A 15,480-nucleotide genomic window follows, 5' to 3' on the forward strand; every position below is an offset into this window, starting at 1 on the left:
TTTAGCTGTCTAGGCATCTGATTTTCTTGATTAGTTTATTCTGGAGTTCGTTTTCACTCTTTTACCTAGGGTTTTCTTATTGGTTGGCTTTGTTCTCTGTTCTTTGACATTCAGTTCAACTTTTTCTAGACCTCTATCATTGCTTCTTTTTAGTTTATCAGAATTTTTCACCTCTTGTTTTTCTGTTTCTTGCTCTGCCTCTAGGTAACCTTTTTGTGAGAGGGTGTTCTGGTTTGCTAATGTTGCCATTATGCAGAATACCAGAAATGGATTGGCTTTTATAAAGGGGGTTTATTGGGTTACAAATTTACAGTCTGAAGGCCATAAAAATGTCCAAATTAAGGCATCAACACTAGTATACCTTCACTGAAGGAAGGCCAACGGCATCAGGGAAAGCTCTGTTAGCTGGGAAGGCATGTGGCTGGCTGGCATCTGCTGATTCCGGATTGTGTTCCAGTTCCTCTCTCATCTCCTGTGCTTTCTTCCAAGGGTTGCTCTTGGCTGCAGCAGTGAGCTCCTTCTGTCTGAGCCCTTATAGGTCTTCAGTGATTTAATTAAGACCCATGCTGAATGGGCAGGGCCACACCTCCATGGAAAGAATCCAACCAGAGCTATCACCTACAGTTGGCTGGGTCACATCTCCATGGAAACAACTTAATCCAGTTATTCCAACCTAATCAAAACTAAGATGTCTCCCCCCACAAGATTGCATTAAAGAACATGGCATTTTGGGGGACATAATACACCCAGACTGGCACAGAGGGTCTCCCCAGATATAATCGATCTCAATCAGATTTTCCCAGTCCAGACAGGCCCAGGTCTCAGGAGGAGGGTATGAAGTTTCCCTGAGAATAAGAGCCTGCAGGTTGTCAGACCCTCCTGTGAAGTCTCTAGACTCTGTGCTTTTCCTGTCCTGTCCATCAGGTCATGCTTATCAGCCTACAGCTCTCTACCAGTGTAAAGAGAGGCCACAGGTGCCTTTAATTGGGGGGTGTGGCTGACTCAAGCTGGTTTCTGTTTTCCAGCCCCTGGCCACTGAGTTCTCTGAAGGAGGGCCACCACTTGACCTGGGTCCCACCCTCCCCTTTTCTTGTTGAAGTTATGCCCTTCAGTGGACTGCCTTCCCCACTAGAGTTATTGCTTTGCCTCTCAGAGCTATCTTAGCTGGGCTCTTGCCTGGATCCAGTGGCCAGTTGCAAATATTTGAGGCTTTCTGTAATGAGCTGCTTAGAATAGTTATTTCAAAAAAAGTAAGAAAGAATGAAAAATCCCTTTTCAGGGCCTTTCCCCAGCCCCCAAGTTGTGTCAGTCCTAGTATAGACTATTTAAAGACAAGTCCTTTAGGCTATTATCTCTTTCACCTGAATAGTTACTCTGAGACAACTTTAATTCTGCCCTTGCAGAGGGGCTGGGCTGAAGTAGGAGCTCTGATGGACTATTGAAATGCAAAAAGATAAAGAGAGAGCAAGAAAATAGGCAGAGCTGCACTCCAGCTTCCTGGGTTTGCAGTTGGTACCCATTTTTGTGTGCCCCTTTTTGTTGGAGTCCATCCGTTTTCCAGTATTCTGAACACCTCCAATTCCAAAAGTCTGTTTTGTTTTTTTGTTTTGTTTTGTTTTGTGCTGTTTTTGTTAGCTCTGCCTCCTCTCTGCCAGGCTGATTGTTCCCGGATTCTGTTGTGTCTTGCTCTCAGCTCATCTGTGCTTGGAGCTTTTATTCAACAGTCTGAGTTTGTTAATTAAATCTGCAGTTGGGACGGGATTGAGCATCCCTCCTTGCTCCCAGCAGACTGTTTCTTTTTCCCTTGGGGGGGACCAGCTCCAACACAGTCTGCCGTGCCTGGGGGGAAGGGCGCCAGCCCCCTGGACTGGGAAATTTACAGGTTTGCTGTGATTTCAGCCATTCCACCTGTTCCAGATGATGTATGACTGATCACAGATTTCCCTTAAATCACTGTTCCCCTCTGTTCCTGGATATTTACCAGCTGCCCTAGAGGAGAAACAAAATTCCACACCTCACCACTCTGCCATCTTGCCCCTCCCCTCCTCTCCTTTAATTACCTCTTGATTCAGAGAGGTTACCTCTCTGAATATAATTTGGCATATATATATATATATATATATATATATATATGTGTGTGTGTGTGTGTGTGTGTGTGTGTATATGTATATATATATATATTTTTTTTGCTAAAACAATTTTTATTTTTTGTTGGAGAATTAATGGGTTTTCAGAACAATCATGCATAAAATATAGGATTCCCATATACCACTCTATTATTAACACCTTGCATTGCTGTGGTACATTAGTTACAATTGATGAAGTATGTTCTTATAATTGTACTATTAACGATTGTCCATGGTTTAACTTAGGGTTCACTGTATAGTAAGTTCAATGGATTTAAAAAAATTTTTATTCTGTTACCATATACATAACCTAACATTTCCCCTTTTAACCACATTCAGATGTATATTTCATTACCATTAATCATTTTCACAGTGTTGTGCTACCATCACCACCATCAATTACCAAAACATTTCCGTCTTTCTAAACAGGAACTCGGTATAGTTCATATTGTGCTGTATATAATTTTGTGTCTTGTTCTTTTAATTTAACATAATTATCTGGCTTGCTATTATTCTATTGAATGAATGTTCCTACTATGCTTAACAGTTATCCAATGACACAAGTTTAAGACTGAGTTTCAGGAACTGCTCAGATTTTTTGTTCCACTGGGATTATGCAATGTTGTATATTGCTTTTTCTTGGATCTTGAATATCTTTAAACAAAAATATTCTGGTTGTAGTGAAGTTTGACCTAGTATGCTTTTTTTTTCTTTCCCTTTGCTTATGTCTCATAAAATTTAGTACAATGTTTTCTTTGTTAGAGGACAGTTTGGGCCTAAAAATGTTATTGCATGTTCCTCCATTCATTCAAAAATAGGGAATGGGATATATATCAGAATTATTTGGTCTTTCCTTCTTTTATTTACCATAGTATTAGTTTTTTTTTCTTTTTTTCTGTATTGCTGTTGCTTAATTCAGACATTTTGAGTGAGTGATAACATAGTAATTTTTCCCATTGATGTCAAGCATTAAAATTAGCCATTGTATAAGAAAAGTTTTCTCCTTTTTCCTGTTACTCAGATGAAGATAACATTATATGGAACGTGTGGAATGGTAATGAAAGCTCGTATCCTATAAAAGCTCTTGGCTGCTAAATTGCAGAAGGCCTAATATTGTTTAAGACTGGCATTAATGCTAATTAATTTGTCCATGAAGACACATGGTAATAGGGAAGGATATGAGGTAGAATTCTAGGCATGGAACTGAGTCAGAATCATGAGATTGGAAGTGACTTCTGTTCTTTTCTGGCCACATACAAAGTCACTTGATAGTCTGCCTTTGTTTCTTTATTCATTAAATAAATGTCACTATTTTAATAATAACAGCTAACATTTATCAATTTTTTTTGATAACTATTAGCTAATTATTGTGAACGGCTAGTCACCAAGTTAGAAAAATAATATAGCGTTTTGTGTGATGAGAGTTATTTTCAGTTTTATTTGTGGCTGGCTGCTAATACATTAGAACATGTCTCTTTGTAAACTTCCCTTCTGTCTTAATAGGGTGAATTGATTTTTCTAGATATAACAAAGGTAAAGGTAGAGTTGCAGTATGTTAGAAGTACTTGAGGTGGATTTTTAATTATTTAATTATTTAACAAATTATTTAATAAATTATTTAATTAAATAATTATTTAATAAATAAATAAGGGAGTTACGTGGTACATCCCAAAGGAATCACAATTCCTGGAATGAATTACTGTCCTGAAGCCCGGAGAGAGCCAGCCAGCCTGTTGTTGTTGACTAAGTCTGAACTGTGGGTCCAAGCCAGGATAGGGCTGAGGAGTAGTGCACAAATACTTAATCTTGGCTGCAGTTTTCCAGGCTGAATTTTAGTTTTTATTGGTTCATTTATTTCAGTTCCTATATATATATATATATATAACTATATATATATATATAACTATATATATATAGTTATATAGCTATATAGTTATATAAATAATAAAGTGGAACAGCAGGGGCTCTGTGTCTGTGTGTGTATGTGTGTATGTATTGGTAGAGTGAGATGGGGAGATAATTATTAGGGAAAGTGAAAAGAACAGAGGGATCTTGCTTTTTCTCCTTTTTGATTTCTTAGGGTCCTTCCTTACCTCTTGCAGTAATCAATAGCTGCCAGTAATGTTAAAGTGTTAACTGGAAAAATTGTTTAATATTTTTAACAATTGCCATTTGGACAGTAAAAATACCAGCAGAAATAAATAGCACAGAGAACAAGTTGTTTGATGTATAGTAATAGTGTTTTTGTTTTTACCTCTTAATTATCCTTGAAGATTTCAAATGATAGATGACTGCACATTTTTCCCTTCCAACAGATTCCTCTGTCCCTCTTTTTCTCCATAGGTTATCAAACATTCAGATGACCACATGTCAGTCTTTGTTGTGACCTAAAGACCATAGATATTTGCTCCTCATAATGACTGTGTACTCTTAATGACATGGAACTCAGAGCAGCAGTCATTTCCACTTCCTACCATGGATTGCTTTGATATTGTTAAATCTGTGGTGAGGCTGGTCTGGGGATATCATGGGAATGAAGAAATAGTGGTTTTAGTTCATTGTTTATTGTCAAAGGATTACCCACTCATTGTAGAGAACTTTGAAAAGTATGGAAGAAATTAATCTTCCATAGTTCTGCTATCTGTAGATAAATCATCGGTTGCAGTTCTTTCCCCAGTTTTCTATGTGTTATAAAATCAGGTCTCAGTTAAATTGAGAAATGGGTTAGAGGGGGTTAGGGCCAAGGGTCTTCAGAGATAATCTCAGATCAGGGTTAAAATTGTAGGCAAATCATCCTTTTCTGGGGTGGTTTGTAGTAGAGTACTATGCTGATCTAGGTAGTTAGGCAGTGACTGATTATTGTAGCTTTATGGCTGGGTTGCTGTTAAGGCAACAAATGAGGTTAAGGGATTGCCCCCCTGGACCTCCCACCCCTTGTTTCAACCAGTAGAGCTCCTGCTTGGCTAGGGAAGTGGCCATTTAATTGGGTGTGGCCAAATTACAGGGCCCTTCAAGTAAAACTGTATTCCTATCCCCACTACACCATGATTATCATTAATCTGAAAACCAGAAAATTTCCCAGAAATTGGAAATTCATACAGAATGCACAATTCTGTATCCTTTCTGTATGAATAGGTTTTTGATCATGATTTCAGTATAATGGTAATGGATCATTTTGAAATTTGAAGATTAGGTCAGGGTGATATGTCTACCCTAATCAGGGAACCCATTAGATTTTTCTCATAACACTTTGGAGAAATAGAAGCTAGTACCATTGGCAGTGGGTTCATTATTTGAACTATAATCCAGTATTTCAATAATCCAGTGTTTAAATAATCCAATATTTAACAAGTCCAGAAGTATATTGACAAACTGTCATCACTTATACAAAGAAACTCTACAAGTTCTCTTGGGAATCTGTCTTGTGTGATTCTTACTATTTACGTTGTTTCACTTTACATGACTCATTCAGTTTGTTAAGTCTAGTAGAAATGTCTTATTTTTTTTCAATTAGATTTCCTAGACTATGTTGAATCTTTGCAAGAAGTTTTTTTCATATATAGAAATGTGCAGCTGGAATAATTTATTATTGTAACTTAATTTACAAAATAAAAGTTATTGCTTGTTAACCAGTTTTTTTTTTTTTTCCTAGTTTCTCTTCAGCAACGGGTAGCAGAATTGGAAAAAATTAATGCTGAATTTTTACGTGCACAGCAGCAGCTTGAGCAAGAATTTAATCAAAAGAGGGCGAAATTTAAAGAGTTATATTTGGCTAAAGAGGGTAAGTTCATATATCCCGCCCCACACACATACAATAAAACTGCCTTAAAATGTCAGGTTTCTTGGAGGTACAGTGTTAATTTTTCATTGAATAAACCTTAATTTACTTGTATTAATATTGTATAATAAAAAAAATACTTGTTAGAGTCTGAGGTTAAAAATGGAATTGAAAATCAAGTTGAAAAATGCATTATTCAGACTTTTCCTTGTCTTTTGATCCTAATGTTGATATTTAATAGGCCACATGGTCCTGGGACATGGGACTTTCAGCACTCTTAATACTTGAGAGATAATACTGGACGAACCAGGATGCCTGGTAACTCTAATTGTAGCTTTAGTCGTTTTATATTAAAACTGATATTTCATGGAATTAAATCAACAATGTGCATTTGTTTGTCAATAAATATTTGTTTAATACCTACTAAGAGGCAGACATTGAGCTTAGGTGCTGGGAATATGGAGCAAGAAACATGGTTTCTTAACTCACAGAACTTGAACTCTAGTGAGGAAAACAGATATTAAGTAATTGTATGATGAGTTGTTATAAAAGGAATGTGTATAAGGCAGATACTTCAAAGCATATCATGGGGGACCTAATCCAAAGGATCAGTCAGGAAAGAGGTTTGCATTTTGGGTATTACCTAGGAAAATATAGATATGGTTTCCACAGTCCTCAAGACCAGTGGTTCTCAAAGTGTGATCTTGGAACAGCAGCATCAGTGTCAGTGTCACCATCACATGGGAAACTTGTTAAACATGCACGTTTTCAGACCTCCTCCCAATATACTGAATCAGGACTTTGAGGAAGGGGCCCAGCAATAAACAAGCCCTCCAGGTGATTCAGATGTACCCTAAGTTGAGAACCAATCTTTTGGTCTAGGCCAGTGGCTCTCAAACTTTAATGTGGATAAAAATCATCAGGAGAGCTTGCTAAAGCACAGATGGCTGTGCTCCATCCTTGGAGTCCTGATTCAGTGTGTTGAGATAGGGTCTGAGAATTTTCATTTCTAATAAACTCACAGATAAGTCCAATACTGCTAGTACAATGACCAAAGTTGGGGAATTACTGATCTAGACCTAGTGATAAGTGATCATTCAACTTTTTAATTTATGTACCCCCTAAAATATATTTACATACATATATACATCCCTTATACATTTTTGAAGTTGATGTTAAAATTTTTTTCTTATATCTAAAAGAATATGAAAGATGTACATGCTATCATATTGTCAATATAGGCATTTTAGATTAAAATTTCATGCTTTTAAACATATCCAGTAAAACCAAAATATCATAGTGATTTAATATTTACCAACATCCATTTAACAAAAAAATACATGAATAAACTCTTTAGCAGAGATTTTATATTTTTTTCGTCCTTCAATTAGGTTGTCTTTTTAACCTCTCCCTTACAATTTTATTCTAAAACAGTGGTTCTCAAACTTGAATGTGTTTTAGAATTACCTGCAGGGGTTGTTAAAACGAAGATTGCTGGGCCCCAGTTTAATTCACTGGGTCTGTGGTGGGGTTCAAGAATTTCCATTTCTAGCAAATTACTGGTGATGCTGATGGTATTGCTTCAGGGGCCACACTTCGAGAACCATTGGCCTAAAGTAATATTTTTTGCTTGAAAGCCTTTAAAATTTTTTTTGATCATATTGTTCTGCAATAAAATTATGCATATAAACTTCTGTGTTGGGTTATCATTACAATTATTGAAAATACACAGTCATACCGTGAATATTTTATACATTAAAAAGATAATTATTAAAGTATAAAAATTATTGGAAAAGCAGCTCTTCTGAGATGTATCGGGCCTTTCTCCCAATTAATTTATTACTCTGGATGAATATTATTTACTTCTAGAATAAGATAGATTTCAGCATCAATTTTATTTTAGTTTTTTTTTTTTTAAATAGATAAAAGTGCTGAGAATCCTTTCTCTGATAAATAAGCAGATGGAAATGGAAGGAGTTTTACTATAACAACAATCACTCAATTGTCTTAACCCTTTCTGAAGGGTTAAGATAGTGCTCTATCTTCAGAAGTATTTTTATTCTGTTGGCTGACAACTTAATTAGAAGACGTCATCCTTCAATTTTGTGAAAGCAGTGTGTTTGCAATAACCTGACCTGCCAAAATATTTGTTATTCAGTTATTAGTCATTCACTTTTTTATTATTGACACTGATATTTTCAATTGCCCCTCTGGTTTCATACCACAGAGGAGTTTTTACACAAGGCAGTGACCAGCAATTTTAGCAGAAGGAAGAAAATGGAAAATAAAAGAGCATATCAGGTTATTTTTTGTTTGAATTACATGTATACATGTATTAATAGGTTTGTGATGTCAAATGAATTATTTGCTGAGAATTTATGGTCAAAGATGTTTGAAAGCTACTGTTCTATAGGGTAGAAGATTCTTATGTCTTACTAAATTCACCTCTGGATTGGAAAGGTTTACTGACTGATATGGGATGGGTTTCTATTTTACTCATGGCTTGTGGAAGGTCTGTTATATTTAATTTAGTTTTCTTATATTTTTAAATTTTATTTTCTTTTATTTTTATTTTTGATTTTCTTTTGTATTATTTATTTTTATTTTATTTTTGAAAAGTTGTGGGTTTACAGAAAAATCTTGCATAAAATGCATGGTTCCCATACACCACCGTGTTGTTATCACTTTGCACTGGTGTGGTACATTTGTTACAGTTGAAGAAAGCATATTTTAAAAATTGTGCTATTAATAGTTGTCCATGGTTTAACTTAGAGTTTACTGTTTTGCGCAGTTCCATGAATTTTTTTTTTTTAATTTTTATTTTAGTAACATATATACAAACTAAAATTTTCCCTTTTAACCACATTCTGGGAGGGAATGGCATTCTGGAGAGGAGTTTCCGAACTTAGTCTTTCCTAGCTGGAACAAGGCCAGGGACTCAGAAATGGAGTGCTAGCTTTAAACTGCCCGGGAGAGGGTCTGAGGGAGTGGCCAGGAAGGGCCCCAGGAGCTTCTTCCATGGTTCTTCAAAGTTGCACTTTCTTGACTCGGCCCCTGTCCAGCTGATGCAGCCCTTCACCTGTCCACAGCTCTGAGGGAGCGCACCGTCTTTAAGTCTCCTCCGCCACCTTTGTCCAGAAAGGTTGGAACAGAGGCTGCCCTCAGAGCTGGACCTCCAGTGATCTTAAGTAGTTAATCAGTGATCAGTAATTGGCTGTGCCCACCCCCTGCCCATCCCCTCACTCCCTACCCCAGATCTTGGGGAAGTAGATTTTTATATCCCTTTCTGGCACCAGCAAGCTATGCCAAGGGATGGACCCCATTGCTGCCTGCTGCAAGAGTCGGGGATGGGCGGTGATAACAGCTTTGTGGAGAGAGCAGTTCACTAGCATTTACTGTAATTTACCAGCCTCTTCCTCCTGCTCTTTTCTGGGTGCTGTACCGTGTTCTGCTGGACTCTGGAATTTCAGAATAATTGATTCACACAGTTTTTGCCTGTTTAATAGTTGTTATAGTAGAGGGACTGATTCCTGGAGCTTCCTACTCTGCCATCTTCCCGCAATTCCAGACCTCCTATTTTATTTTGTTGCTTCGTAGATTGACAAGGATATGGAAAAGTTGGTGTTTCTCTGTAGTATGGTGGCGCTCTGTAAGACACTTTGGAGGTTGGGGTGAATGAGATACAGTTTCTATCTTCAAGAAAATATATAGTTTATGGGATAGATAATACACTTTGCACAGTATCATTGTTTGAGTAAATAGTTAAGTGTCATGAGAAGTAAGTTCTATCCAATTCTTAAAGGTATTCATGTGAAATTGTTAACCTCTTCTCCCTTAAAAATTTTTTTAGCCTTGAATTGACATAAGGTACCACATGAAATTCTGTACCATGGTATGTGCTTGTCAAAATGACCTGTAATACATTTAATGTATATGTGTAAAGTCATGGCAGTATTTCCTCTGATGATCAATTCAACCTGAATATTGTCCTGGCTACTGGCATCCTTTTTCCTTCACCTCTCTCATCTTTTTCTTTCAGTCTTATTCAACAGGTTCATTTTATCTTCTCCAAAACTTTGTTCATTTTACTTTCTGTTTTCCTCTGTCCCCAAATAAAGTTGTTAGGGTTTCCTTTGTTTTCTTCTTTTCTTCTTTGATATAAAATTAACTTTTTGTGAATTTTGAAGAAATGAGAATGACCAAGAACCTCTCGCTTTTGAAATACACTATCAATTTGCAGTTTTCTATCTCTGGATTCCAGCTTATACTGTGGGTTAGTTCAGAAAACATACTGAGTGTGTTAAAATTGCTTTGAACACCTCTAGACCAAATAAATGATCTGCATGTGTACTCTTAGATTTTGTAAGAGCTGGCCATAGGAAGCAATTGAAGTTAACTTTTACAAAATTTCAAAAAACAAAGCAAAACAAGACTGTGATCCTTTTTGAGAGTTTTTGGTGGTATTTCTAAAGAAAATGCATGGTGTGTAAAAGGTCAGTGTTGAGTTTGTTTCTGTGGCTGTTTGCTTACATCATACTAAAAATCAAATTTAAAGATCTCCAGATCAGCAGCTTACGTTACTGCGTCTACCATGAAGTATATAACCTAGTCTTATGATTGTCACAGGTGATAACCAAATAAGCCATTTTTTTGATGTGCTCAGCAGTCTTTGTCTGTTTTATCTTTCAGCAAACTAGGTCAAGATAACCCTGGAAGTTCAAACATTGGTATTTTTCCCAATGGGAACAGCTTTTGCCTTGGTGTTATAATAGCTGTGCTTGCATTTATTTGGAGAATAGCTGAAATATAAGAGCAAACAATAATGAGTTTTGCTAATTGTTTTAGATTCCTTGCTGCTAAAATGAGTACCATACGGTGGGTTGGCTTAAACAATGAAAATTTATTGACTTATGATTTTGAGGCTGGTAGAAGTCTAAAATGTAAGCATTAGCAAGGTGGTGCTTCTCTCAGAAGACTGTGGCATTCTGGGGCTGGCTGCCGGCAATCCTTGGCCCTTAGCTTTTCTGTCAAGTAGCGTTGCACATGGTGGTGTCTTTCTCTTCTGGGTTCCATTGACTTCCAGCTTCTGGCTGCTCTATGTGGCTTCTCTCTGTCTGATTTTCACTCTGTTTATAAAGGACTCCAGTAATATGGAATAAAGCCCAACCTGATTCACTTAGACCACATTTTAACTGATGTCACATCTTGAAGAGATCTTATTTACAGTGGGTCCATACCCATCGTAATGTGAATCAAGACCAAGAGCAAGTCCAAACTGTGGTAAACAATTCAATATACCACAATATTATAACATATTATTACTAATATAACATATTATATTATCATCTTTTGGTGATTCTTACTGCCTGTCCTTGTCTTGGTACCCATTCTTTTCCCAAATGACTCCAACTGGGAATGTTATAAATGTTTCTCAAAGGTTTTTTTTTTTTTTTTTTTTTTTTTTTTTGCTTTTGTTTTGAACTTGGAAAAAGTATTTTCTAATTTAACTTTCTCCTTCAACCAACTTCAGTACAAAGCTTGTTAGCGCAGCAGTGTTTGTATTTTGTTTTGGAAATCCTTGGAGTCTTGGACAAAGATTGAGAGGCTATTACATGAGGCAACAAACAGCCATAGAATTCTCACAACTAGTTGAAGTAGGGCTCATGTCAATTCCCAGGAAGACAGTGAAACTTTCTAGTGATGTTCAGAAGGATTTTGTATGTGATTATGATTTATAGGAAACTCTGATGCTAGCCAACCAGAATTTAAATAGTGAAAAGCTAGATTTAGGAAGAAACTTGTGATTCAGATGCTGTAAGTTTGCACTTAGACATGAAAATGAAACAAAAATGTATGTGTGTATATAATTATATATTAAACGATTAGGAAGTAATTAAAAACAAGTAGAAATATTAGAAACAAAATATAGAAATTGAAATTATCTTGATAATGGTTCAAACTATAGACAAGGCACAGAAAATTTAGTAAATTAGAAAACATTATTGAGAAATTCTTTCCCTGAGTGAGACAAAGAGAGGAAAATATCAGAGAGCAGTTGACATAGAAGATGGATTGAGAGTCTCCAGCACACATCTGAGAAGAGTTCTAGGAGAAGAGAATGGAGGGAATAGAGGTTACTATTTGAAGAGAAAAATAACTGAGATGTTTCAAATATTGAAGGAAAAAATGTGCGTCCTCAGCATAAATACTGAGTATCAAACTGGGTAAATAATAGTAAATCCATAACTTGAAACATCTTAAACTGTAGAATATCAAGTATAAAAAGAAAATATTAAAAGCTACCAAAGAGAAATAACAATTAAACTGACAGTATGTAGTACAATAGATGCCAGAAGGCAATGAAATAAGATTTCATAGTGCAGGGAAAAAAACAGTTGTCAACTAAAATTTTATATGCAGCTAAATTTAATTTCAAGATAGAGGGCAAAGTAGACATTTTAATAATACAAAAGATATGAGCATTTTTCACCTACGTAAATCACTAAAAGAATGAGTAAAGATATACTTTGGCAAGAAGAAAATAAACAGAATATATAGAATATAAGAAATAATACCAAGCCCAGATTCTGTTAAATCTGACTATTAAAAACAAAATAAAAAAAAACTTGCCAATTCATTTTGTTAAAAAATTGTAAATCAACTAGGTAATAACAGTAGGATTGGGGTGTAAAGGGAAAAGCATTGAAGGAATAAAAGATACCTCATAATAAAAGAAACAGTCTACCAAGAAAATGCAATAATCATGAACTTGTATGTAGCTAACAAAATAGATTTGACACATCATTTAAAACAAAAGGTGGTAGACTTAACGGAGAAATGGACAAATGCACGCAGGGGAGATATTTAACTCTTTATCGGTTTTTTAGATCAAGTATCAGGTAAAGATATAATGACTGAGTAATAGAGTTAACAAGCTTTATCTCCTAGGAATTCTTTCCCCGAGAAGCAGAAAATATGCATTCCTTTTGTGTTTATATGGAGCACTTAAAACTTATCTGGGTACATCTCAATGGAAATCTCAACCAAAAATGAAGATACCTACCATGTTTTCTACCATATTGCAGTTAGAAAGATTTTAAACAGCAATATAAATTTGTATTTTAAAAGTTTGGAAACTAAGAATGCATTCCTAAATAGCTCATAATTAAAGAAGAATTCACATTGAAAATTGTGAAATATTTAGAATACAGTGAAGATACATGTGGGATGTAGTTAATGTGTTATTTTGATAATAAGTTTATATCTTTAAAAACATTTATTAAAATTAATTTATCTAAGACAAGGGAGATTGAAAATAAATGGTCTGAGTGTTCAACTCTAGAAACCAGAAAAAGTAAACCCAAAGAAAGTAGGAGAAAGCAAATAATTAAAAATAGAAATTGATGAAATGGAAAGTAAAAAGGTGTATCTGTCATGGTCCAAGAGGGCTTTTGTAGCTGAAGGACTAAAGAAAGCACCAGACGTGTTCTGAGACATGAGCTTTTATTATGGGGCTTACTTGCAGGGTGGAGAAGTTGAGTCATGTTGCCCTGAAATCAGGAGCTTCTCTGAATGGATTCAGGAGCTGCTGTGAATGGCAGTGTGTTCAGAGCACAACATGGAAATAGTCTGCACTTTGGGGGGCTAAATAAGCTGGTTATAAGGGCTCGACATTCCAATGGGTATGAGAGCATAAGGCGGGGAGCCGGGGTCCTGCAACATAGGGAGAGATTGATTATAATCAACAGGTAGGAGAGGAGGATTATAGATTATCTTGTAGATAACAGTATCTCAGGGAGTCTTAGGGAGGAGGTAGTTTTGGGTATAGATTACAGTTAGCACCTGATATTATGAGGTCAAACCTTAACTGTCCTAGATCAAGCAAACTGCTGTGTGCAGTCTTGAAGACACTTGGGGGCCCAGGACTCCCACAGTATCTTTTGGAAAAAACTAAAAAAAAGGAAAAAAGGAAAAAGAAAAGAAAAAAAGGCACATGATTACTGATACAGTACAGATGTAAAAGCATAAAAGTACTGTGTATGTGTATGCCCAAATTTAGAAAATTTAGGTAAAATGAATAATTTCCTAGGAAATATGAGTTAGCAAAGATACCCCTCATGGAAAACCAGAATATACCAGTAGCTGTAAAAGAAACTGAATCAATAAATCAGAATTTTCCTATACAGAAGATACCAACAGGTTAAGAAGGTTTTATGGGCAAATTTTGTTAAATCTTCAAAGAACAAATTGGTACTATCTTTTATGTACTATGTCAATACAAAAAAAAAAAAAAAAAGCTGTCCAGTTCATCTTATGGAGTTAGTACAAATTTGATAACAAAACCAGGAAGCAACAATACTAGCATAACATTATAGACCAATCTCACTTAGAATCAGTGTTTAAAATCCTAAATAAAATCAATTTCAGTAGAGTATTTAAAAATACTATATCAGAATGTAGGTGGAACAAGGTGGTGGCATGGGGAGGTGTAGAATTTAGTTAGTCCTGTAGAACAACTAGTAAATAGCAAGTAACAACTAGTAAATAGTCTGGAACAAATGTTGGGGGCATCAGTAACCGGACACACATCTTACACCAGTCTGGAATGGGTGGAACAAAACAATTGAGATTGTAGCATAGAACTGTAAGTAAAGTTCCCCAAACTGCGGAGCTGGCACTTCCACCCCCCTCTGGTATGGTAGGCTGAGTTGGAACACTTCCCTGTGGTGAGAAGAAGCAGTCTACCAGGAGCAAGGGAAAGTAACTCAACCAAGCTCCAATTGAGGTTTTAATTAACAAATTTGGACTACTGAATACAAGCTATGAACACAGATAAACCTGAAGCAAGCAGGAAAGAAAACCTGAGGTCTCTCCTGGCATAGAGGAGGCGGGACTCATGGGAAAAAATAATAAATAAAAACAGAGGCTTTGGAGACAACTGAGCTCAGAATACTGGAAAAAGGCTGTGACCCAAGGAAAGGGAAACACAGAATCGAGTACCAACTCTGGTTGACCAGTGAAACTGGGGGCTGGGGACTTGCTCTGAAAAGGAGATTTCTTTCTTTTTTCTTTTTTTCTCTCATTCTAAGTAACTCATTAGAGAAAGCTTCAAGCATTTTCACTTACCAATGTTGACCTATCAAGGTGGAGTTAAGAGTCAGAGAGACAAGGAAGAAGTCAAGTATAGGAGATAATTCCCTAAAGGGCGTATCTTCCCTAAGAAAAGGGCAGTGGGGCCCAGATCAAGTGGCTGCTCTCCCTCAGAGAATTCAGACCCCAGGGCCTGGGGAAAAAATAAAAAAAACAAAAAACAGAAACAGCTTAAGCTTGGCTTGTTACTGGATCAAGGCAGTGGATGTGCTCAAATGACCAATTCCTGAGGCACCAGGGTTTCAAAGAGAGAAAGAGTTTCATTGCCTAGGTGTGAAGCAGGAAAACAGACAGCCTATCATTCCAAAATCTATGTCCCTCAACTGCAGTGATTCTTAGTTTTATAGCATCAAAAGATAGGCAGGTTTCAGGATAATGAAGACAGTGGCCCCAGATTATGTAATTAGAAGTGATCTAATTATTGAA

General features: G+C 36.3%; 1 protein-coding gene across 1 annotated transcript in view; it reads left to right on the forward strand.

Annotated features, from left to right (window-relative positions):
• The window catches only part of RABEP1 (rabaptin, RAB GTPase binding effector protein 1), a 136,819-nt gene that overhangs the window by 41,542 nt on the left and 79,797 nt on the right, over positions 1-15,480 (forward strand). The window contains exon 2 of the mRNA XM_037808317.1: positions 5,779-5,907. Coding sequence (XP_037664245.1) covers positions 5,779-5,907 — 129 coding nt within the window. The remainder of the gene's footprint in view (positions 1-5,778; positions 5,908-15,480) is intronic.

This window comes from Choloepus didactylus, chromosome 18 (assembly GCF_015220235.1).
Source record: "Choloepus didactylus isolate mChoDid1 chromosome 18, mChoDid1.pri, whole genome shotgun sequence".
NCBI lineage: Eukaryota > Metazoa > Chordata > Mammalia > Pilosa > Megalonychidae > Choloepus > Choloepus didactylus.